Below are 26,346 nucleotides of genomic sequence, written 5' to 3' on the forward strand. Positions count from 1 at the left end.
TCTTTCTTTAACTACACTTGAAACTTTCACTTTTATGAAACAACACATGCCTTGTGATTCGAGGCATGTTTATCCATTCACAGGCACACCGATTGGCTCGGGAACACATGTTCAGCTATTTAGCGTGCAGTTCCATCTGGATGACTATAGTCGGCCAGATATGATAGAGTGGTTAAGCCAAATAACTTTTGGCATGTAAGGTCTGGCGTGTAGATGCCAGAATTTCTTCTTTAAGGCCCGTACACACGCTAGATTTAAACTGGCTGAGGTAGCCAATAATGACTACCTCTGCCGATAATCTGGTGTGTTCAGCAACTCAGATGAAAAAAAGCCGATATCTTTGTTGCTGCTTACCCCCGTGAAGTCATGTCGGTGCCGCTTCATCGGCCCTCCACTCCCCCCACAATGCAACAGAACAGGTCGTCAGCCTATAGGTTGACTTCACATCTGTAAAGCCCTGGCTCAGCAATGTTGCCTGAGGGATTGGGTCCAGATCCCTGTTGGGTGACAGCTACATATACTGCGGCCACCTATTACTGGCTGCACCCATCCCTGGCAACCTATATTGCGGCCACCTATTACTGGCTACACCCATCCCTGGCTACCTATACTGCAGCCACCTATTACTCCCTTGCTGCCTATACTGTGGCCACCTATTACTATTACAATTTTCTGGCAGATTTACTGCCAGATCGACTATTTCCAACAGTTCCAATCTAATTTCCGATGGATTTTCCGCAGAAGTGAACAGAAAATTGATCGGAAATCAGATCAGACCTGTTGTAAAATAGTCAATCTGGCAGTAAATCTGCCAGAAAATGGTATGGTGTGTACCTAGCATACGTTTTTATGATCTTTGAACTTTAGTCTTTTACCCAGCCCCTTTTTTGCCTGGTACTCAGCACAGCTGATATTCCCGACCATTCAGCTGTCACATTGCAGCCCACTCATAAGCTAGCCGTCACAGGCGGTCACAGACAGTCTATGGTTATTAGGCACTGCACACTACTAAACTAGATTGTTAGATAAAAATGAAAGCGCAGTATGACCAGTCTATTTAATAGTAACAAAAACAATGTCTCAATCCATAAATGTAAAAATATTCCAGAGAGTGGCACATTTTCAACTCAAAGACCAGAAAGAAAATCTGGTTATCTGCATGAAACTTACATAATTTATCAAATATTGTAAAGCAACAAACATAAGAAAATTTATCATAAAAATACAATATGTATTAGGAGAAATGTTAATGAAGACTGTTCTTGCCTCTCCACTTTTGTGACAGATGCTGCATTTTATGATATCAGGAACAGTCTCTGTAGTAGAGCTTTGGGAACTACCAGTAGATGGCGGTTGGGCTTCAAATAGGGAAAGACAGGCAGAAGAACAAAATTCTTGGAAGGATCCTCCAGCTCCAGTCTGAGCAACCACTGATTCTTTGGAGTTACGAATGTCCCTAAAATGCACAAGTCATAATATCAGGTCATGAAATGAAAGGAAGACAAGTAAAAATGGGCTAATGAATTGTATATAATCAATAGTTATGTTATCAAAAGAAATTAACTCAGCTAAAAGCAAAAATTCAAGTGGGCCTAAAGTCTGGATATGCCTTTGCCTCAAAAACATGCATAGCTGTAACAAATGTGAGTACCTAATGTACTCTAAAGTCAACCAGTTTCTGCCTGCGCCCACTTCCACCAGAAACCACACCCCAGTTAGGGAAAACCACCGTCAGCAGTTTCGGATAACCTGTAAAGCCTCATCTGACAACAAAGTTCTTGTGTGTTGTGTTTCAGCGTTATGTTAACAGTTCTTTCCAGCTCACATGGACCCGGCAGTGAAAAGTCTCCATGTTACATAAGCTTGCTGAATAAATTCACTGGATTGTGCTCTATGCTTAACCCTTTCAGTGCTTCTAGTAAAGTGAATCCAATAATCAGGTTTTTTTTAGGATTCTCATAAACTATAATGAAGAAATTGTATGCCTGAAAGGTTATCATGCTGTGCCTAATGTTTTAGAGCACAGAGGAAGTTCTGAGTTTAGTTCCACTTTAACCACTTAAGCCTATCTGGACGAACATTATCGTCCAGATAGGCTGCGCGTACTCCCACCGGCCGCACATGCTCCCGCTGCCGGCCGCAACCCAGTGATCAATTAACGTGATTATAGAACCCATTCATTGATCGAAGCCCCCTGCAGAAAAAAAGGCTGCGATTTTTCTGAGTTAAAAAAAGTTTCCCATCCTTCTAATGCTTCCGGGAAGCTTGCTTGTATGCATCCAGGACTTTTTGACTGTTGCCATCTTGTGGCCAAATAGTAAAACTACACCCACATCCATTTTTTATTAAATACATTTTTTTTTTTACATTTAAAATTAGCCGTTTACCTGCCGCACCAAAAATTACCCAAATACAATTTTTAATAAAAAAAAAATACAATAAAAAACAACAAACAAACCAAAAAACAACAAATTGTTACCTAAGTGTCTGACCTTTTTAAATATGCATGTCAAAAGGAGAATATTAATATAATTTTTTAAAATATGGACTTGTAAATAGTGATGGACGCAAAATAAAAAAAATGCACCTTTATTCCCAAATAAAATATCGGCGCCATAAATTGTGATAGGGACATTTAAATGGTGTAATAAGCAGGACAAACGGGCAAAAAAATACATGGGTTTTAATTACAGTAGCAAGTATTAATTTTAAACTAGAATGGCCAAAAACTGAGAAATCATTTTTTTGCCTCATTTCTTAATATCCCTGTTATGCCGGGCATACACGGCACATTTTATGCGCCGGATCGAGCCAGCGGCTCGATGCCCGCGCATCCCCGCTCGTCCGTGCGGATCGATTGCCGCTCGTCCCCGCGGGAGCGGCTAATTAGCCGCTCGTTTCTGCCCATTGTTCTCCCCGCCGGTATCGAGCGCACTATCGATCCGGCTGGGTATCGGACAGGTATCTCATCAATCGAGCCATCAGGCTCAACTGATAAGCCTCCCTCCTGTCCGTGTATGCCCAGCATTAGAATGGATTTAGACTAAATTAATTCTTAGCAAAATGTATCACCCAAAGAAAGCCTAATTGGTGGCGGAAAAAACAAGATATAGATCAATTCATTGTGATGAGTAGTGATAAAGTTATTGGCAAAGGAATGGGAGGTGAAAGTTGCTTACATGCAAAAAATAAACAACCCTGTGGGCTTAAGTGGTTAACCTCCTTGCCGGTCTAATTAATGCGGCAAGGAGGCAGCGCTTTTTAATTTTTAATTATTTTTTTTAAATCATGTAGCGAGCCCAGGGCTCGCTACATGATAGCCGCTGAGCGGCGGCATCCCCCCACCGTTCAGAACGGGATTTCCTGCAGGGCTTCCCCGGCCGCCATGGCGACAGGGCGGGATGACGTCATGGACGTCGGGACGTCACAGGGAATCCCGATCCGCCCCTCAGTGCTGCCTGGCACTGATTGGCCAGGCTGCGCAGGGGGCGGGGGGCGGCTCGGCGCAGCGGGTAGTGGTGAATCGGCGGCGATTGCGTACTACACGCAGGGAAAAAAATATTATGCAAATCGGCCCAGCGGGGCCCGAGAAATCCTCCTGCGCAGGTTACCCCGAGCTGAGCTCGTGGATAACTGGCAAGGAGGTTAAAGTAGGAACACAAATATATAAAAACAGACTATTTCCCCAGACCCCTGCATTATACTAGAAAAATGGTCTTGTATATGATAATGCAGTCATGCAGCCAATACTGAGCAACTGTAGGATCACAATCTATTCATAAAAATCTATTTAGGCACTAGTGGTCTTAAAGTGGACCTAAACTCAGAAGTTCCTTACTGCTCTGGAAGATAACCTTTAACCCTTTAGCACTGCTGTAATGTGTATTTATGGCCACTTGTCACTAGAGTGCAGTGTGAGACAATGAGGCCTCATACACACCTAAAAACGAAAACCTTTTGCGTTTTTGAGCGCTGCCCCCCCCCCCCGGTTCTCCCCTGCGCGCGCGCTGCGTTTTTGGTGAAATCGCTTTTCTAAGCACTTTTCCAGAGTGGTTTTGTCATTGACTCCCCGACGCAAGTCAGGAAGTGAACTCTTTGACCCGTAAAAGAATACAATGTATTCTAAAAAACGTGAACGCAATCGCCGCATACAACTGTTTTGTGAGCGTTTAGCGCTCTTCCTATACCTTCCATTATAGCAAAAACGCCCCAAAAAATGGTACAGGCACCGCTTTGCTGAACGCACAGCGCACTGATATGAACCTTCTCAGAGATTTATTGTACAAGCATTTTGTGATTGAAAAAAGGCAGAAAAAGACCCTAGTATGAACGAGCCCTAATAGTGGACTTCTGCTTTTAGTTGCTAAATTTTCTGTTAGTAGACAGAGAGACATCAAAACATTCTAAGAATTTACAACACAAGTTATGTTGATTGAGGTCAAAAGCTGTACACTTATTTCAAACGAGAACGCCATTGAAGCTGCTAATGGGTTAAATGTCTATATATTCTCACGGATATAAGATTTTGGGTAAGGAAAGGGTATCAAATATATTAACCATTTATTACTACATGATCGCTTTAAAACATGGGCCCAAACTAGGGGGAGAACTTCATCTCCCTTCCCAGTCCTGCTTTAGATACTACCAAATTTGTCATGCTGCTACTTTGCAGTTTAGAGCGCAAACAGTTGTAAAGGTAGAGAGCTGGTTACTAGACAAGTAGACGACTGAACTTATATCCAGATATTCTAAATTGATAGACTATAAAATATACCCAGAGGGGACTTCTGTTGTCAGAATGTGGGGAGGACATCTCACTGGAGGATTGGCTGGGCTTTGAAGACAACTATAGGAAAACGTATTTGCTCACGGGATAAGCTGATTCAGATACGTTTGTTTCAAATTTATTATATACCCGTTCGACTGTGTAAGTTTAACCTCCTTGCCGGTTATCCCGAGCTCAGCTCGGGGTAACCTGCGCAGGAGGATTTCTCAGGCCCGCTGGGCCAATTTGCATAATTTTTTTTTTATTGCACGCAGCTAGCACTTTGCTAGCTGCGTGCATATTACGATCGCCGCCGCTTGCCACCGATTCGCCACTACCCGCCGCGCCGCCCCCCCCTCTCCAGACCCTTTGCGCAGCCTGGCCAATAAGTACCAGGCAGCGCTGAGGGGTGGATCGGGATTCCCTCTGACGTCCATGACGTCGGTGACGTCATCCCGCCCCGTCGCCGAAATTTTTCATATGAGGTTCACAAAAAACTGCTTGCAGTTCTATGCCAGGAAAACTATTGCACTGGAAAGGAAGAAAAATTCTGAACCCCCGCTTAGGGGGTTCACACCTAAAACCACGACACGCCTAGCGATTACCAGTTATTGCTGGCTGCCGAATTACGGTGCTTTAATAGTAATTTGGGTTCCGTCTTCCAACGGCGCCCAAATCATTCACCGGGCACTGCTATAGCCGTAATTCCTATTACAGCCTGCGCACAAATTTCCAGCGCTGTTTTTACTTACTTACTACCTGGATCAATCTGATTAATGCTGCCCTATCCCCTCTATAAGCTTACTACAGGGTGCCCATTCAAAATTTCATAAAGTTTGGGACCCTGGTTAAAATGTTCTGAATCGGCTTCTCCTATCCCTGACATTACTCCTAGTATTATCGATACTCTTTGAATGACTATATATTGTTTCCCGACAATTGTCTGCTCCATGCAAGGCAATTTTATTGGCAACTATATGATTTTTCCTTGTCTGCTGTGCAAGAGTTTCGGTCTGCTTTAACTCTTCATGGATATGATACACAGCTAAAGGCCAAATACAGCTACTCAATACATATCTGAACGTTAAAACATTCAGTTTCATACTAATCAACATAATTGCTTTAGGAAATTTTGGCTTTGTTCAGTTTTGCTTTTACCTGGACTTGTATTAGTATGTGGCTGGATAGTGTACTAGTTAAGGGTTCAGCCTCTGACAGGAGATTAGGTTTTAAATCTTGGCTCTTCCTGTTCAGTAACCCAGCACCTATTCAGTAAGGAGACATCGGGCAAGACTCCCTAACTGCTACAGAGCACGTCCTACTGGCTACAGCTCTGGTGCTTTGAGTCAGGAGAAAAGCGCACTATAAAAGGTTTATTGTCTTCTCTTGCATGCTAAATATGAGCTGTATAACTTACTTCTTACAGAATGTGCAAGTCTTCTTGATAGGTGGTTTCTTAGAAAATGTGGTAAGACAAGTGGAAGAGCAGAACAGCTGAGGCAGTCCTTTGCGCTGATAGGCAGTCTGCCCCTTTTGCAAGGGTGTACGACAATGGGCACAAGTCATCTTCGTCAGAGTTGGTTTAGGTGGGCGAGGTGGCGGCTGGTGCGCCTGCTGTGCCTGGTGCGCCTGGTTACGTAAAGACATGCGTGTTGAGGGACGCTTCGTACGAAAAGGGACAAAATCCTCATCATTTGGATCATCTACCATAGCATCAGAATCTTCATCAGAAATTTGCACTGTAAGACAGAATTAAGTATATGATGAATCAATCTGGTGGATGAGGAAAACCAACTTATAGAAAGAACAAAACACTCCCAGCATAAACTGTCCCTCTTTGTAAAATGGCAGACATAATGAACTAAAGGGCAGTCTATTTTTTAATTATTAGTATTAATTCACTGATTCAACTTCTTCTCACAATCCTATTAGAAGGCCCTTTCTCTGGCCTAATTTAATAACAGTTTTAGATCCTCAGATGAAAAATGAAAAATGTTTCACCAAATCAGTTGCCTATGCAAGGAAGTACACAGCTGTGGTATTATTGCATCATAAAAGCAGAAACTGTCCCTGACAGAATGACAAGCTATGCATACAGAGCCAAGAATTATACTCAGGGGTGAGAACTATGCTATCTGAATCTGAAAGGATGGCAAGGCAAGCAGGAGCATGAAGGTTATACGTCTGACAGCATTTTCTGGCAACTAGGCCTTGAAATCCATTGGCAGAAGCTACCTTTGCTGGTATCAGGACTGTGGAGTCAGAAACAATTATTTGGTACCCAGAGTCAGCACTAAAAGTTCTTCTATGCTGTAAGAAAGCCCAGCACATTTTTGTTTTTGTTTTAACTAGTGTGATGTCCAGCTGAGCTCTTAAACACAATAAATGTTGCTCAATGGGGCAATTCAGCCAGTCAGCGCAGTCTGGCCGCATGCCGCTTCCATAGCCAGAATCGTTCTGCATCTGCACAATAGTGCTGCGCAGGTATAGTACGCTCCCAGTGGCGGAGTGTGTGCAAGCATACTGCGCCCAACTAGCTCAAGTGCCTGGACCCATAGCAGAAGATCCGGGTGGCGGAGGAGGACAGCGAGGGAATGATTAGCCTGAAGGGGGCTGGAGAAAGCCCAAGGTATGTATACAACTTTCATCTCTCTCAGGTTTACTTTAAGTTACACAGTAGTACTGCACTATACACATGCACTCCCCACAGAGCTGCAGGGAATCCACTGAGAAGGTTTTGCACATTGAACACAGAGGTGTTTATTACTCATAAACCTGGTTCAGATTGTGCATGAAGAATGTGTAACAGGGGAGGAATCCCCTCATTCTTCTGCAGAGTATCTGCACATCACTCTTACATGTACCCACAGTCACATTGCCTAGGGCCTGATAGATGTTCTTTGTTCCTGTCTGTACCTTCTGCTAGTACACTTACCAAGGACTTGTTCTAGGCCTCGTTCACATCTATGCAGCACAGATGGCCGTGCAATCAGAACGCAACGTGTACGTTCGCACGCCATCTGCGCTGCTACCGCTGCACTGCTTATACCATCTATTGACAGTGAATGGGTCAGCTCTGCGCTTGCAGGCAGAATTAATGAAGCAGTACGCAAGCACATCATAGTGCATTGTACTGCTGCACAGTGCATTTGATGTGATTGGCAGAAGGGCTGTCTATACCCTTCTGCCGCTCTTGCATGTTACCACGTCCTACGCGCTTCCAAACGCACACGGAAGCGCGTATGATGTGAACAAGGCTTAAGTCTATGACAAAGTATTAGAGGCAGAAGATCAGCTAGATAGCCAGGTAACTGGTACTGTTTAAAAGGGAATAAATGTGGCAGCCTCCATATCCCTCTTAGTTCAGTTGCCTTTTAAAATTCTTAAAGAGAACCCGAGGTGGGATTTCATTATGTTAGTGGGGCACAGAGGCTGGTTGTGCACACTAACACCAGCCTCCGTTGCCCCAAGGTGTGCCTCCATGTCCCCCCTGCACGCTGCTATACCCCCTGCAGTGCTGGCGACACGCAGCGTGTCGCCAGCACAATGTTTACCTAAGCGCTGTCTGTCAGCGCCGCTACCCCACCTCCTCAGCATCGGCGCTACCCGCCCGTGTCCCTTCCCTCCCGCTGATAGGAGGGAAGCGACGCGGGCGGGTAGCGGCGATGCGGGGGAGCGGTGCTGACAGACAGCGCTTAGGTAAACATTGTGCGGACCCAGGAGCGCTGACGTCACAAGGGTAGCGGGAAGTTCGTATGCTCACAAGGAAGGGGAGCGGAGTATCGGGACGCCGGTGCCGCTGTAGAGGGGGAACGATATTGGTGGGCTGATGCCCAAGATGCTCTTATTTCATCTACTCACATGAGTGCGCTGAACTGCGCAGGCCGCTTTGGTTTTAAATCTGGATTACGCTATGTGTATTTTTTATTGTTTTACATGTGGATTTGTGCAATAAATCTGGAACCTTTGGTTATTTGACAAAACAAGTGTGAAGACTGTGTTTGAAAGTTAGCCGCTTGAAGGCTTTGCACTAGACCCACCTGGATTCTGAGGTGGTGTCCATCTGGTGAGCTGCTATTTCAAAGGGGTCATATCTCACTGAGAGTGGAACACACTGTTATCACCTGTGCACGTGTTGGGTGTAGAGTTTAAACCTGCTGATCAAGATTGCTGTAATACACTATGTGCGATTGTGTCTTTCTTCAGTTTTAGGTTGCAAGAGGAGCGCTGTCACAGCAACGTTGGACTTTGATATAGGTTTTGTGATAGCGAATACTCATATAGACATTCTCATTTATTCTCTGTATTCTGGCAGGCGCAGTTCTTGTTTACACTAAACATTGTGCTGGCGACACGCTGCGTGTCGCCAGCACTGCGGCGGTATAGCGGCGCGCAGGGGGGACATGGAGGCACACCATGGGGCAACAGAGGCTGGTGTTAGTGTGCACAGCCAGCCTCTGTGCCCCACTAACATAATGAAATACCACCTCGGGTTCTCTTTAAAGGTGGCCACACGCGATACAATAAAATGATCCGATTTTACAGTAATTCGATAAAAACGATCATATCTCCCAAAAAAAAAAAAATCGAAAGCTTTTTTTTCATTCGACTGAAAAATCCGATCGGATTTCCCGTTTTCTTCGATTTTAATCGATCCGGACTGTCAGATATTTTTCTTCAATCTTTCTAAAGATTGTATGGTGTGTGTTGGATTGTCAATTTATTACTATACACACCCTAGCAATTTTGTTAGAGTTTCCAATCATTTTTATCATAATTGGGGGGAAAATTGAACATAGGTGTGTGGTACATTGGTCATATTTTTGAAATGTTACAGCCAGTCAGAAAAATTTATTGCAATTCTTCAATTGAACAGATATTTAAAAAAATTGTATGGTGTGTGGCCACCTTAAGCGTTGGCAGTTAAGATGAATTTCATGTTGCATACTTTCAATCAACAAGATTGTAATATGCAAATTAGAGGAGTCAGAGTCGAGGAGTCGGAGGAATACTTGTTTCTTGTACCCTGGTTGACTTGCATAACTTTGTTGTACACCTTCTGTTACATTGTGTCTGCCTACAATTGTATGAAATCATATTTATTATTATTGTCCAGCTCTATGTAATATGTTGACACTTCACAATTATAAAACAAATGTTTGTTTATTAAAGATGAGCTGTAACCAAAAAATCATGGATAAAATTGCTTATTGGTTTACAATATTCATGTATTATTTAGTCAGTGCTTGCTCATTGTAAAATCTATCCTCACCCCGACTTACTTTTTGAAAATTTTAATAGGCGGCAGCATCCTTAGTACTAGCAAGGGAACTCTGAAATGTTCTTTACCGAGTATCCTAAAGCCAGAACAAAAACATAGCTGGTCTTTCAGAATGCTCAGCATAAAAAACGACCTTGGCTAATCCTCAGTGGGAGGACGGGTTATATACCAATATATAGCTATACATATAGCTATACGAAGTGTTTCTGATGGTAGAACACTGATATTTAACGTAAAAGTGGGTATCCTGAATGATTTACTGCATTCTAGTATACGTTGTTACGGTTCCTCTTTAATTTCTGTAAATATCACTAACATCTCTATGGGGTTCGGGAACAGGAAATGAGGCGCACACATTAAACCCTGCTGTGGGCTGATACCATTCTATACTCTACAAAAAATGTAGTATTAGTTGCTGTTTAAGTCCTGGTTGGAGAATTGCACTCTGCTCCTATTAGAACAGGAAGTGAGGAGAGTAATCTTAGATGAGGACACAGGCAACAAGGGGTAACCCAAAAGCCCTTTCCACACTATCACTATCCAAAACAAAAAAAACAAAAACAAAAAAAAAAGTTCTGCTGTTGGGCTACCACTTTGAAACCCTTGCTACGCTTATCTACTCCCCACAAAACTTCATCTGAAGCTCAGGGGGAGTAGCTAGGCGTACTTGTGGTAAACAGTGTGCTGTATGCCCAATAAGCTATCTGATTATGTATATAGGGTATCATTTTAACCGTGACAAGTGAGAGAATAGATTTTGTGGTGTTTGACAACTGAGGGATAAGTCATGTGATTTTTTTTTACCGGAAAACTGAATGAAAAGCAATAAAACTTATTTTCATGTACTCTGTACCCCCAAATAAATACTTGTAAAAACAACAAAAGTGACAGCATTGAAAAGAGAATACATAGTTACCCTAGGGACTTAGCTTTTAAAATATGTATGCCATGAGAGTGTATTACTGTTAATCATGAAGATAAGGGCTTTTAATTACTGATAGAGTACAATGAGAAATCAAAAAAACACAAACCAGAAACTAATATATTATCGCCATACATTGTACTAGGAACATTATTTAAATGTTGAGATAACCAGGACAAATTAGCAAATACAATGTGTGTGTTTTACCTATGGTAACATTGTTTATTTGAAAACTATAGTGGATCGAATTGGAGAAATAGTGTATTTTCTCTTTTTTTTCCCCTTTAAAATGCACAGATAACATAATTACTAAAAGCAAATATCACCCTCACAAAGCATAATTTGTGGCAAAAAAAACAAGCTATAGATCATTTACATCTGATGAGTAGCAATAAAGTTATTGGTGAATGAATGGGAGGAGCGCTGAAATGTGAAAATTTCTCTGGTTTTTAAGCAAAAAAACCTGTGGTACTGAAGTGGTTAATCCAGGACAGTAGATATAGCCATTTAACCTTCAGATTTACTTACTACTTTCAGTGGGAGCCAAGCCTTCAGCTCTCAGAGATTCAGATCGGCGGGCTCGATCACTTCGTTTTTGTTCCTGAAAGAAATACATTTTATTTATAAAATGATCACATTATATAATCACAATAGCTTATAAATTAATTGCAGATTTTGTCCATTTATAACTAAGCACAGGAACAGAAAATGTATAAACAATGAAAAAAGCTATTTATACACAGAATGTGCCAAAATAACGCAACCAACAATTCTGACAACTTCTGGAATTTTCTCTTGTGATCCAAGTCTATACACCCAAAAGTAAAATTACAAAGTAATTCATACTTCCTTATTGCTCGTTTGTGTTCCAAAAGCCGCATCTACAGATACATTCTATAGATGCGGCCGCGATGCTCCTTATCAACCGAGCCGCTGATGCGGCTCTATTGATAAGATCCGACAGGACGGATCTTGCTTCCGCCGATTCCCTGCTCGCTCCCCGCGAGGGGACAATGGCAGGGAATTGAGCGGAAGATAAGTGGCGCCGGCGGGGAATCGAATGCGGGTGACACGGAAGAGGCGATCCCGCGGCTAATCGAGCAGTCGGATTGCCACAACATCTCCCCGTGTAGATGGGGCTTCCGACCAAGAACTGCTCAGACGGCTCAAACAATGCTTCTGTTAGCAAAGAGGCTATTCTTGCCACCATCTTGCAGACAGCTGGACCACTTTCTACAAATAGAGCTTTCAGCACTGTGCCAAAAAGATCACTAGAAAACCATGCAAGCTCTTTTGTGCATTTATGATTCTGGGAAAGCTGCTCCAAGGAGCACTTGCCATATTGGGACCAGGAAAGCTATGATGGAAGATAGTTCAATTTCATTTGCAAAGGACTTTTAGCATTAGTTACCATGCACATTTTTTTTTTTTTTTTTTAACCCTGACATTTGCCAATCTAAGAGTTTGGATCAGACGGGTGTCTGACCCAGCAGCCCAGCCAAATGCTAGCGTGCAGAAAAGCATTTGGCCTCACATCCCATTGTTTAACAAATTACAAGATCCCTGAGGGTAGAAAGCATATCACAGCGGTGTTCCCAGGCCCTGGAATCGCTCTCGCTTGGTTATCGTACGCCTGACGTAATTACGCAAGGAGGTAGCGGCGGCACGGGGAAGGAAGCCGGACTAGCATGGGATATCGGTAAGTGGGACACCGCCCGATAAACCGAGAGCGATTCCAGGCCCTGGGAACCCCGCTGTGATATGCTTTCTACCCTCTGGGATCTTGTAAGTTAATAGTAGCGCGAGAAGCGTGGATGATGGCAGACACTTATAAAAAATTTTCATTGCGCAGCATGAAGTATATGTTTTATGGAAGATTAAAAGATTTATACTGGACATGGTATGATTCACTGATGTTCCATGGTAAAACATAGTGTAAAGCCTGAGATCCACCTGAAAAGCGACGTGGCTACAATCTGGTGAGCCTCCCTGATTGAGGGGTGTTGGTTATTTTATGCACGAGTGACGGCACTTGGTTCACACTGCACGGGGATCTTGGATTAGAGTGCTTGTGCAAACAGTATTACGCAACGTACAGTTTTTTCCAGGGCTGTGGAGTCGGAGTTGGAGTCGGGGCAATTTTGGGCACCCAGAGTCAGAGTTGGAGTTTCATAAACTGAGGAGTCAGAGTCGGGTGATTTTTGTACAAAATCCACAGCCCTGTTAAATATTAGACTAAGGAGTCGGAGTCGAGAAGTCGGGGCCATTTTGGTTACCCGGAGTCGGAGTCCTGGTTTCATAAACTGAGGAGTCGGAAGATTTTTGTACCGACTCCACAGCCCTGGGTTTTTCGCTTTGTAGGAAGCAGATTGTGAGCGCAGTGGATATATAAACATCAAAATTGCCTGGACTTGGAAAAATACCCCACAGCGAACTCATACTAATCGTAATTGTTATTAGGACTTGTGTTTATTGCTTTGTGTGTAAGGTGGCACAGCTTGATAGAAAAACTTATTACAAATATTTACACATTCTGGAATGATTTACGTAGTTAAAATGGACATCACCAGCCATCTTGTCTGTTCCTTTCTCTCTGACATGCTTATGAGATTAATTGCCTCAGACATTAGGACTTTTAGATACCGTATATACTCGCATATAAGCCGACCCGCATATAACCCCCCTCCCGTGCACCCAGTATGAGGCCTCCCACTATCAAGTATAAATGGCCAGATGCACACAAACAGCACTGCCTTCCAAACATGGAGGTGAATAGTGTCTGTACATCAGTTCTTACACTGCTGCCCAAAACAATCATGAATTAATAAGCCTAATAAATAATTATTTAAAACATGTATGAGCCTTATATCATGCAGCGCGAAGCAGCTCCCTCCCCATAATCAGATGTCTGCTAATTGTCAGTGCCCCTCAGAACTTTGCTTTAGAAATATTCAGCAATGTAAATGGCTGTTCTGCAGACACCAGCAAGCTTAACAGTGCATGTAATTGTGACTCTTCTGAATGACTAATTAGACAAACAAACAAAAAAAAAAACCAAAGGATTACCTGTAATGTTAAACTGGACTCACCAGGGCACTAATTTCCTCCCCTGGAACTTCAAAGAATGTAATGCTGGGAATACACGTTTCGTTTTTGCCTTCGTTTAGCCTTCGATTCGTTCGGTAAACGAATCGAGTGTTGAAAACGTATGTGAAAATAGTCATAATCTCATTATAGTTTCGATTAATAGACCCCAAAAACGAACGACTAGTGATCGAACATGTTTGATATTATCTCTCTTTATCCATCTAATCGAGCCATTGGTAGGCTTGATGGCTGTTCAGATCGATTATATATTCGTTTATGCTGTCCGTCCCTGTACTACGTTTCGTTTCTTTGCAGCCTTCGACCATTGGAAAAACGAAACCATCAGAATCGAAAAAAAACGAAACCGTGGGTGGTGATATTAACCGTACGATCGATTATTTCGGGATCGAAAAGGACAAAAGGCACAATCGAAACGAAGGTTTAAACGAAGGCAAAAACGAAACGTGTATTCCCAGCATAACTTCTCCCATAAATCACTTCCATCCATCCTTTATCTTCTCTTTACATTACATCTCCATCTGCACTTCACTTTCTTCCCTCCTGAACTCTTATGTCCTACCGCACATGTGCAGAACACAGCAAAGCATGCAGGGAGATGTAGTGTAGAAGATACTTTTGGTATGCGCTCCTATCCTTCACTCGCTCTCCTCCCCTCCCTCCCCCTGCAGCCGGGAAACTTGGTTCTTTTATTGCTACATTCTTCGCAGCGAGGCTGTGTGCTGTTACGTCGGGACTTGTGTTGTGTAATAAGCGGCTGGACACCGATTATGCTCGGAGATTTATACGGCTCTGCTTGCAGCTCACTACGAGTGCTTCTGACATTGTTGTTAGCTGTAAGCATAGCGTATACAGATCTGAGCATAATCAGTGTTCAGCCGCCTGTCACACAACACAGGTCCAGACACATGGCACAGCACAGCCTGGCTGAGGGGACGCAGCAATTAAGAAACAATTGAAAGTTTCCGGCAGGGAGTGAAAACATCAAAGCGGCTGTGCCTGCAATACTGCACAGATCGGGACAGCGTAATCAGCCCACTACAGCACTCGGGGGCACAGAGATATGGGGAGGCACTGACTGCTGCCTCGCATATAAGCCGAAAGGGGGACTTTTCAGCACATATTTTGTGCTGAAAAATTCGGTTTATATGCGAGCATATACGGTATTAAACAATCTACATTCTATCCTTTACAACCAGGGCTGTGGAGTCGGTACAAAAATCCTCTGACTCCTCAGTTTAGGATTCCACCAACTCAGACTCCTCTAATTTGCATATTAAGCTTGTTGATTGAAATTATGTAACATGAAATTCGTCTCAACTGCCAACGCTTAGGAATTTTAAGAGACAGCTGAAGGGAGAAGGATATGTAGACTGCCATATTTATTCCCTTTAGTCATAGACTAAAACTAGTCCTTGGTAAGAGTACTTGTAAAAGGTACAGACCGGAACAAAGATCATCAGGCCCTAGGCAATGTAACTGTGGGTACATGCAAGAATGATGTGCAGGTACTCTGCAGAGGAATGAGGATATTCTTCCTCTATTACACATTCTTCATGCACAATCTGAACCAGGTTTATGGGCGATAGACAACACCTCTGTGTTTAATGTGCACAACATTCTCAGTGGATTCCCTGCAGCTCTGTGGGGTGTGCATATGTAGAGTATAGTACTACTGTGTAATAAAGTAAACCTGAGACAGATGAAAGTAAAGTTTTTTTTACATACATGGGGGCTTCCTCCAGCCCCCTTCAGGCTAATCAGTCCCTCGCTGTCCTCCTCCGCCACCTGGATCTTCTGCTATGAGTCCAGGTACTTGAGCCAGTCTGGTGTAGTACACCTATTGCGCTGGTGCAGAATGCTCCTGGTTGTAGGAGCGGCACGTGGCCGGACTGTGCTGACTGGCTGAATTACCGGGACTCATAGCAGAAGATCCAGGTGGTGGTGTAGGACAGCGAGGGACTGATTGACCTAAAGGGGGCTGGAGGAAGTCCCAGATATATACATAAAACATTTCTTTTCACCCTTCTCAGGTACCCTTTAATTCGTAGTCATCAAACCAAATTTTAACAGATCAAGTTATTTGATTTCATGAGCAAAGAGAGTGCATACATTTGCATAAATCATCAATGCAGAATTATTTCCATCTCATGGACCATCTCTATTAGTGACAGTGCTACACATCAGGCTTTATTCTTACAGCATAGATGTTATTTAGTGTATATATAAGGGATTCCTGTGTACACATATATACTTTACAGTCACAATCAAATCTGTATATTGGACTTTAAACATTTGGGGTCTGCTTTATTGAAGCAGCACAAGTAACTAATTTTGATTGGTTTATTTCATTTTTGTAGACTAAGCACAGCTATTACTGTATATATACACATTTTTTATGATTACTGATCTGAGAAATAGAACATTTTATCATATTTTCTATTTTAATTACAGTTTAAATTCATTAGGAGTCGGTGCATTTTTCCCCCAAATCCGACTCCAGGCACTTAAAATTGCTCCGACTCCACAGCCCTGTTTACAACGCACTTTTGATCATATGTCTGTCTCTCAATGTCATCAGTCATTTTGGATTAATTAAACTATCTTTTATCTAGTACATTTAATACTGAGGTAAATATATAACTGTAACTGGGTAAATACATAACTATAACTATATAAATATAACTGAATATAATAGGGGAATATCAAATTAGATCAAAAAATTATTATCACAGAAAATGTATTCTGCATTTTATTTTATAAACTACCGTATTTTCCGTCGTATAAGACGCACTTTTTCTCCCCCAAAAATAGGGTGAAAACCGGCAAAGGCAGGGAATCCCCGACTTATGAACGCCCACCGATCGAACTGCAACCCGCCGCCATGTCGGGGATTCCCTGCCTGTTTGCCTGCTCTGTCCTGCACTTCCATTACTAGTGTCCCTGATACATTTCCGTGACCACGTTTCCCTCCCACGTGTCAACGATTCCCTCCCTGGTGTCACCGTTTTACTCCCTCATGTCCCCGCTACTAACCCATGTCATCGCTAAAGTCCCTGGGTGTATCTGCAGCCCATGTAATTGAGTACGTGTGTAGCTGCAGGCTCTTACCTCTCCAGCAGCGCCCGCGGGGATAGCCGACCTCTTCACCGCCGCACTTCTCGCACTATTGACCGCAGCTTGTACTGACGCGTCATCAGTACAAGCCAACACTAGAGCGAGAAGTGCGGCGGTGAAGAGGTCGGCTATCCCCGCGGGCGCTGCTGGAGAGGTAAGAGCCTGCAGCTACACACGTACTCAATTACATGGGCTGCAGATACACCCAGGGACTTTAGCGATGACACGGGTTAGTAGCGGGGACATGCGGGAGGGAAACGTGGTCACAGAAATGTATCGGGGACAGGAGGTGAGGCACCTGAGGACAGGAGGGGGGCACATGGGGACAGGAGGGGGGCACATGCGGACAAGGGGGGGCATTTGAGGACAGGAGGGGGGCATTGAAGGACAGGAGAGGGGCATTGAAGGACAAGAGGGGGGCATTGAAGGACAAGAGGGGGGCATTGAAGGACAAGAGGGGGGCATTGAAGGACAAGAGGGGGGCATTGAAGGACAAGAGGGGGGCATTGAAGGACAAGAGGGGGGCATTGAAGGACAAGAGGGGGGCATTGAAGGACAAGAGGGGGGCATTGAAGGACAAGAGGGGGGCATTGGAGGACAAGAGGGGGGCATTGGAGGACAAGAGGGGGGCATTGGAGGTCAGGAGGGGGGCATTTGAGGACAGGAGGGGGCACCTAGGAGAACAGAAGGGTGCACCTTGGGACAGAAGGGGACATCTTGGAGGACAGAAAGGAGGACCTGGGGACAGAAGGGGGGACACCTGAGTACAGCAGGTGACATTTGGGGGGGCACCTGGGGACAGAAGGGGACACGAGGATACCAATTAGGGGAGAACACCTACAAGACGCTCCTGCCTCCTGGAACACTTCAGGTTTAATAATATATATATATATTATATATATATATATATATATATATATATATATATATATATATATATATATATATATATATATATATATATATATATATATATATATATATATATATATATATATATATATATATATATATATATATATATATATTTTTTATTTTATTTTTTTTCCTGGTTTTTGCCCTCTAAACCAGGGTGCGTCATATTCCGGAGCGTCTTATACGGCGCGAGATACGGTAATAGCTATTTTACAATTAAACTTAATTATAAACTATTTTATAGTAGACAAAGGTCGTAATTTCATCACTTTCAAATAGGAAAAAACCCTTATTTTGTTTTGCAATCCAATCTGTATTTTGGCCTTGTGTGTGCATCTGTACATCTTAGCTCATTGAAATTATAAACAAATCTCTTAGCTAGCTGTAAAAAGGTAATTTTGAACTTTTGATCTGCAGACGCATATTTAAAATTGTATTTTTATTAATACAAATTTCTATAAAAATGTTTTAACCATCAGCTTTATTACTTTCAATTAGCAATAGGTTTGCATCTGACGCTTCTTACTAATAAAATATTAAACTCTTTCCAGTCGTTTATGCTTATCTAAGAGTCTGAATGTCTAATAGAGCGAATCTGCATGCAGATTTGCATAGACAATACAAGTGGATGGGACGGTTTCCACTTGTCAGGATTTCTGAGCGTTTTTCTGTGCAGAAAAAAATCTGCACGGCAGAGCCATCAGAATTCGCATACCGCTATGCGATTCGCATACAATTTAATAGGAAATTCGCCTGCGGTTTTGGTATGCAAATTTGCACACAATTTTGCATAGAAACAATGGAAAAGCACACAGGCACTGCCATGGTTAAATTCGCATACATAGTCATCCATGCAAAATCGTATGTAAATTCCCATGAAAATTCGCATCCGCATGCAAATTTTACCTGTGGCAATTCCCACCACACAAGTGGAAATGGGCCCTTAACCACTTGAGGACCACAGTCTTTTCGCCCCTTAAGGACCAGAGCCTTTTTCTCCATTCAGACCACTGCAGCCTTCACGGTTTATTGCTCGGTCATACAACCTACCACCTAAATGAATTTTACCTCCTTTTCTTGTCACTAATACAGCTTTCTTTTGGTGCTATTTGATTGCTGCTGCGAGTTTTAGTTTTTATTATATTCATCAAAAAAGAATTTTTTACTTTCTGTGCTGACATTTTTCAAATAAAGTAAAATTTCTGTATACATTTTTGTCCAAATTTATTGTGCTACATGTCTTTGATAAAAAAAAAAAATCCATTCAGGGTATATTTATTGGTTTGGGTAAAAGTTATACCGTTTACAAACTATGGTGCCAAAAGTGAATTTTCACATTTTGAAGCATCTCTGACTTTTCTGACCACCTGTCATGTTTCATGAGGTGCTAAAATTCCAGGATAGTATAAATACCCCCCAAATGACCCCATTTTGGAAAGAAGACATCCCAAAGTATTCACTGAGAGGCATGGTGAGTTCATAGAAGATTTTATTTTTGCCTGGATTTTGACTACTCTGTCTGGGTTTTGACTACTCTCTGTCTGCCACCTGCACCGACCTCTGCCTGGATTTTGCCTACATTCTGCCTGCCGCCTAAGACTGAATTAAAGTGAATAAAGTCTGAAAGGAATCACGCTTCTACTGCCCCGATTGTGAGGTCGCCCTCTATGCCATTCCCGGTTTCAAAATACACCACACACAGGAGGTGTATTAGGTATACAGGTAGTCCCCGACTTACGAACGACCCACCGATCCAACGGCAAAAGTCTATTTTAAAAATGTCAAAGAAAAAATGGCTTTTAAACTTGTATAAGGAGGCACAGAGGGTAGAGGTGACACGAGGGGGGGGGGGGGGGGGGGGCAGCGGTAGAACACTGAAGGCACAGAGGAGGTACAGGGGACAGAGATGGCACAATGTTCCGACTTAAGAACAGATTCAGGTTAAGAACGAACCTACAGTCCCCATCTCGTTCGTTAACCAGGGACTACCTGTATATGTACATACTGTATAGTCTCGTGCCTTATTCGTACACTTTCACTATGTTTTAAGTTTATTTATAAATGTAATTATTTCAACAATTTTGTGTTCCAGGCTTATTTATTCGCAGGATGTCTACCAGGCCTTTATTCTGATATATTTTGGCGTGTTACAACTTAAGGTTTGGAGGCCTAAAATTTGTGAAAAAAAAATGTACCGCTTTTAGACCCATAGATCCAGACAGAAATGCACCGCCAGGGAGGTTAAAGTCTGTAAAAAAAAAAAAACCCCACTAACTTTCACTTTCTATTTGCATAGAAAGCTGTGATACAGCTTTATATGTTGGAATCTGCCATCTAGTGTACAATATGTAATAGTGCACTAAAAGTAAACCTACATCCATAAAAATCAAATTAACCTCTTTCTGCCCCTCCCTTGATACCATAGTTACTGAATTACTTGTACAAAAAAAAAAAAAAAAGCCTAATGCCTGCAAAACGCCTATTCAATGGCAAGATTAGTGATTTAGGTGTGGTAATCAGTGATAAAGTTATTGGCAAATTAATGGGAGGAGTGTGCTGAAAATGTGAAAATTGCTCTTGTCCATAAGGGGAATAACCTGCAGTGGTCAAGTGTTTATCCTTTAAATAAAACAAAAACCTGGATTTCATTTTTAAAATTTAATATTAACCATTTTGCAAAGCATGTCCAGTTTTTAGTTTAGGTCTACTTTAAGTGATTCTTTGACATTACTTACAGTTTGGGATGACCTAAGAGGTTCTGTAACTAAACAATAGTACAATAAATCCCATCAGAATCATGGCTGGCTACACTTGTACTATATGGGTAAACCTTATTGACCATTGTTTTATTAAATTGGTATATGAAGAAAAAAAAAGAAAAAAGAAAAAAAAAAAAAAAGAGGGCCTAGGCTTTTTTTTAAAATACTTCAGAGAACCTGAAATGAAAATAAGTCAAAATAACCATACACAGGTCATGCTTACCTCCTGTGTAGTCTACTCAATCTCTTTCTCCTCTCCTACGTCCCATTTGTCTACTGTGATCAATGGAATTCTCTGTCCTCCAGTTTAAAAATGGCCATTACCCCATAAAGCTTCCTGGTCAGCACACTTAAACTGTAATATCACCCACTTGAGCCATAGGGAAACATGGACATTACCTTGCACATTCAGTTGTAACTGACAGCAGCTGATGTAAAACTGACAGCAACTATTATATTTCAGTTCTGACAAAATATTGTCAGAACTGGAAGGGATCACTGTAAGATGAAAATGGTGAGCTTCTCAGAGGAACGGATGGTGAGGTTAGTATGGAATATTCATTTGCAGCTACGTCATGTGTTTACTTTAAATAATTTTACTCGCTTCAGGTTCCCTTTAAAGCAATCCTAAAAGGAAGTGGGAAAAAAAAAAAAAAAAAAAAGAAGGATTGATCGAAGGAAGAGAAAGTTAGCACTCTTCTGGCATCCGGCAAAACGGACAGAGCAGGACTAGGTAGATGGACACTCACATTCACAAATCAATGGCAGGCAGACACCTAGCTGCACGCTCAGCCACAATCACATGTAGAAGTGATTATCCAATCAGAAGAAATAGAGGTGGCACTGCAGCATTCAAGGCGTTTTGCTAAATTCATTCCACATGAAACAGTAGATCCACAAGAAATCACACAATGCAGTAGGGTGAAAAGTAAGTGGGTGCCCAGTGATAGAATCCACCCACCAAATAGGAACTGCTGCTATGGAAATAAGTAAACTCACGGTGTAATAGCGCCCCCTGGACTTAAAAAAAAAAAAAAAGTGACTAGGTCAAAGCTTTGCAGACTACTAAAACACCTGGTTTGCAAAAAGTAAACTAAAGGTGTGAAGACACACCCTATTAATCTCCCCCACCAGGAGTAGGCTTGTTCCTGGATGGTGTACTGCAGTGAATGAGTGATGTACTGATACATCGACCGGGTATACACAGACAGCATGCACTTATACGATAGACAGATCGAAAGAGGAGGAGAGATGATCGCATGGCACACAACTGACCAGCTACTGATGGCAGAGGTAAGGAGGGGAACAATGTCCTCAATCATAACACTCACTTGAAGATTTTATAAAAAAAATTTGGTAAATTTTATTAAAAAAGATTCCTGCTGGCTCCTGGATTTCATATCATTTCTCAACCTCTCCTATTAGATGGTATTTTAGATTTCTTCCTGAAGATGGGGCTTTAAACCATCTCTCAATGTTCAGTGTCCTAACTTAAAGCAGGATTGTCACCATAAAAATCAAATTTCATCAGGAACTGGTCTGAGTGTATTAAGTGATAAAGATGACAATCCTGCATTCAAAACTTTTTCTGCTGTTACGGTTTGGAGTTATCACATACCTTAGGAGAACAAGCTCATTAATAGTCATTGCCATTCAGTTGCATGCTGGGGGTTCTTTTTATCTATCATATATTCCTCCATTTCCCTTTATTTCCCTGCCTAGCTGAAGCATGATCGTCTGCTCACTTGTGTTTATAAGCAAGGCTGAGGTGATTCAGCGATTGGAGGAGAAACGAAAAAAAAAAAAAAGTTAAGGGAAGAAATGACATCAGTATTTAGCCTCAAACTGTGGGCTAAAGACTAGAGATGTCGTGAACCTCCGATTTTCGGTTCGCGAACCTTCGCGGAAGGTTCGGTTCGCGTAAAAGTTCGCGAACTGCAATAGATTTCAATGGGGAGGCGAACTTTGAAAAATATAAAAAAAATTATGCTGGCCACAAAAGTGATGGAAAAGATGTTTCAAGGGGTCTAACACCTGGAGGGGGGGGGGGGGGGGGGGGCATGGCGGAGTGGGGTACATGCCCAAAGTCCCGGGGAAAAATCTGGATTTGACACAAAGCAGCGTTTTAAGGGCAGAAATCACATTGAATGCTAAATTGCAGGCCTAACGTGCTTTCAAACATCTTGCATGGGTATACATCAATCAGGGAGTGTAATTAGAGTTCTGCTTCACACTGACACACCAAACTCACTGTGTAACGCACCGCAAACAGCTGTTTGCGTAGTGACGACCGTGCTGGACTGGTGCGCACCGTAGCCAGAGTGTATGCCGTGGCGTTTTTCAAGCCCATATGGTCGCCGGGCTGTGGTAGCTCAATGACAAAACAACAGTGACTGTCCAGCTGATCAAATTTGGTCTGACCACAATGAAGCAACGACCTTATTATCTTTTTTGTGTGCCACCCCCACCCGAGACACTCAAATAGCCGGTGGTCATTGCTTCATTGTGATACGCAAGCCCCCTTCACCGCGGCAAGGTAATGATCACGAAGGGGGATGGGCACATGTACATGCCTTTTTGTTGTTTTGTTGCAGCCGCCCGCAGTGCAGCCAGAAAAATTAGGCAGGCATATACACGCACCAGAAAAATGAGTGTAGCAATTCAGGAATCCGCCTAGAGTCCTGGACCCTGTTGGTGGTGGCGGAGAAGGCAAGCGGCCTGCAGGCAGAGATGCTGTGTGTGGGGACTGACTTAGTCTTCGGTCGTGCAGTAGCCCTCCGGGATCCATTCCTCATTCATTTTGATAAAGGTCAGGTACTGAACACTGTCGTGACTTAAGCGACTTCTCTTCTCAGTAACTATGCCTCCAGCTGCACTGAAGGTCCTTTCTGACAGGACGCTTGCGGCAGGGCAAGAGAGAAGTTGTATGGCAAATTGGGACAGCTCTGGCCACAGGTCAAGCCTGCGCAACCAGTAGTCCAAGGGTTCATCGTCGCTTTTCGCAGTGTCTACATCCACACTCAAGGCCAGGTAGTCGGCTACCTGCCGGTCCAGGCGTTGGTGGAGGGTGGATCTGGAAGGTCTATGGCGAGGAGTTGGACTAAAGAATGTCCGCATGTCCGACATCACCTTGAGATCGCTGGAGCGTCCGGTCCTTGCCTGCGTGGACTTGGGAGGAGGAGGGTTACTGCCAGTGGTACCTTGATTGCGTTGTGCAGCCACATCACCCTTAAAACGCATTGTAAAGTATCATCGACAGCTTGTTCTGCAAGTGCTGCATCCTTTCCGCCTTCTGTTGAGTTGTTAACAGGTCCGCCACTTTGTGCCTGTACCGAGGGTCTAGTAGCGTGGCCACCCAGTACAGGTCATTCGCCTTGAGTTTTTTTATACGGGGGTCCATCAACAGGGTGGACAACATGAAAGAGGCCATTTGCACAAAGCTGGATGCAGACGTTCTCTCCATCTCCTCTTGCTCTTCCTCAATGACGGGACGCAACTCCTCTTCCTCCCCCCAGCCACGAACAATACCACGGGAACGTGGAGCAGCAGAAGCCCCCTGTGACAGCTTCTGCGGTTGTTCTTCCGCCGCCTCTTCCTCCTCCACAGAAACACCTTCATCATCATCAGAGTCTGACTCCTCTCCTTCCCCACACGACTCCTCTTCTTCCTCCTCCTCCTCCCCCCTCTGTGCTGCCGCAGGTGTTGTGGGAACATCGGGTTCAGGTGTAAATGGCTCCCACGACTCCTGCTGCCGTAACTCTTCTCGTTCACGCTCCTCCACAGCTGTATCCACCACTCTACACACAGGAAGTAGGAGTAGGGGATCAAGTCGCTGATGGTGCCCTCAGCGCGACTCACCAGTTTGGTCACCTCAAATGGCTCCATGACCCTGCATGCATTTCGCATCAGTGTCCAGTTGTTGGGCCACAACATCCCCATCCTCCCAGATTGTGTCCTTGTACTGTAATGATACAGGTACTGGGTGACGGCTTTCTCCTGGTCTAGCAGGCGAGAGAACATCAGCAGGGTGGAATTCCAGCGAGTCGGGCTATCGCAAATCAGGCGTCTCACCGGCAAGTTGTTTCTACGCTGAATGTCCGGAAAGCGTGCCATGGCCTTGTAAGAGCGCCTGAAATGCCCACACAACTTCCTGGCCTGCTTCAGGACGTCCTCTAAGCCTGGGTACTTGGACACAAATCTTTGCACGACCAGATTCAGCACATGTGCCATGCAGGGTATGTGTGTCAGCTTTCCCAAATTCAACGCAGCAATGAGATTGCTGCTGTTGTCACACACCACGTTGCCGATCTCAAGCTTGTGCGGGGTCAGCCATTGCTCCACCTGTTTGTTAAGAGCAGCCAGGAGAGCTGCTCCAGTGTGACTCTCCGCTTTCAGGCAAGACATGTCTAACACTGCGTGACACCGTCGTACCTGGCATGCAGCATAGGCCCTGGGGTGCTGGGGCTGTGTAGCTGGAGAGGAGATCGCGGCACCAGCCAAGGAGAAGGAGGACGACGACAGCGAAGCGGTGGTAGCAGGTGGAGAGGAGGTGGCTGGAGGCCTGCCTGCAAGCCGTGGAGGTGTGACAAGTCGGTCCGCTGCGCAGCCACGTACTCCCTGCTTGCTGCCATCGGTCACCAGGTTGACCCAATGGGCGGTGTATGTAATGTAGTGGCCCTGCCCGTGCTTGGCAGACCAGGCATCCGTGGTCAGGTGGACCCTTGACCCAACGCTGTGTGCCAGAGATGACACCACTTGCCTCTCAACTGCACGGTACAGTTTGGGTATGGCCTTTTGTGAAAAATAATTGCGGCCTGGTATCTTCCACTGCGGTGTACCAATGGCCACAAACTTACGGAAAGCCTCCGACTCCACCAGCTTGTATGGTAATAGCTGGTGAGCTAATAGTTCCGCCACGCCAGCTGTCAGACGCCGGGCAAGAGGGTGACTGGCAGACATTTGCTTCTTACGCTCAAATACTTCCTTCACGGACAGCTGGGAACTTCTGTGAGCAGAGGAGAAGGAACCGCTGAAGGGAAGAGGCGGTGTGTAGGAGGGTGGCTGTGAAGGTGCAAGGGAGAAAGTGGATGAAGACGATGCACCTGAAGGAGGAAGAAGAGAAGGAGGGTGGCTTGTCTTTTGAGGGGTGCTGCTTTTCCTCAGGTGTTCTTGCCATAGCTGTTTGTGCCTTCTCTCCAGGTGCCTTCGTAAGGCACTTGTCCCTACGTGAGAGTTGGCCTTTCCACAGCTCAATTTTTGCTGGCAGAGACAACAGATGGCTTTGCTCCGATCTGAGACACACACGTGAAAAAAATTTCCAAACCGCTGAGCCCCCCTGGGGTGATGGCGCTACGGTGGCATCAGCAGCTGACGTTGAAGGGCATGTTGGCTGGCTGGCCATAGCTGGCGATACATGGCGCCGGACAGTGCCCCCAGCTGTTTCTGAGGACGAGCTCGCTCTGCTTCTATCATGGAGTCGTCT

The 26,346-nt window shown here is 43.9% G+C and overlaps 1 protein-coding gene across 1 annotated transcript in view; it reads right to left on the reverse strand.

The window, feature by feature from the left end:
• ZMYM3 (zinc finger MYM-type containing 3) overlaps positions 1-26,346 on the reverse strand; it is a 100,158-nt gene that overhangs the window by 44,021 nt on the left and 29,791 nt on the right. Inside the window, exons 4-6 of the mRNA XM_068247511.1 lie at positions 11,497-11,569; positions 6,183-6,504; positions 1,267-1,456 (exon numbers count right to left, since the gene is read on the reverse strand). Coding sequence (XP_068103612.1) covers positions 1,267-1,456; positions 6,183-6,504; positions 11,497-11,569 — 585 coding nt within the window. The remainder of the gene's footprint in view (positions 1-1,266; positions 1,457-6,182; positions 6,505-11,496; positions 11,570-26,346) is intronic.

The sequence above is a fragment of the Hyperolius riggenbachi genome, chromosome 8, assembly GCF_040937935.1.
Source record: "Hyperolius riggenbachi isolate aHypRig1 chromosome 8, aHypRig1.pri, whole genome shotgun sequence".
Classification (NCBI taxonomy): Eukaryota; Metazoa; Chordata; class Amphibia; order Anura; family Hyperoliidae; genus Hyperolius; species Hyperolius riggenbachi.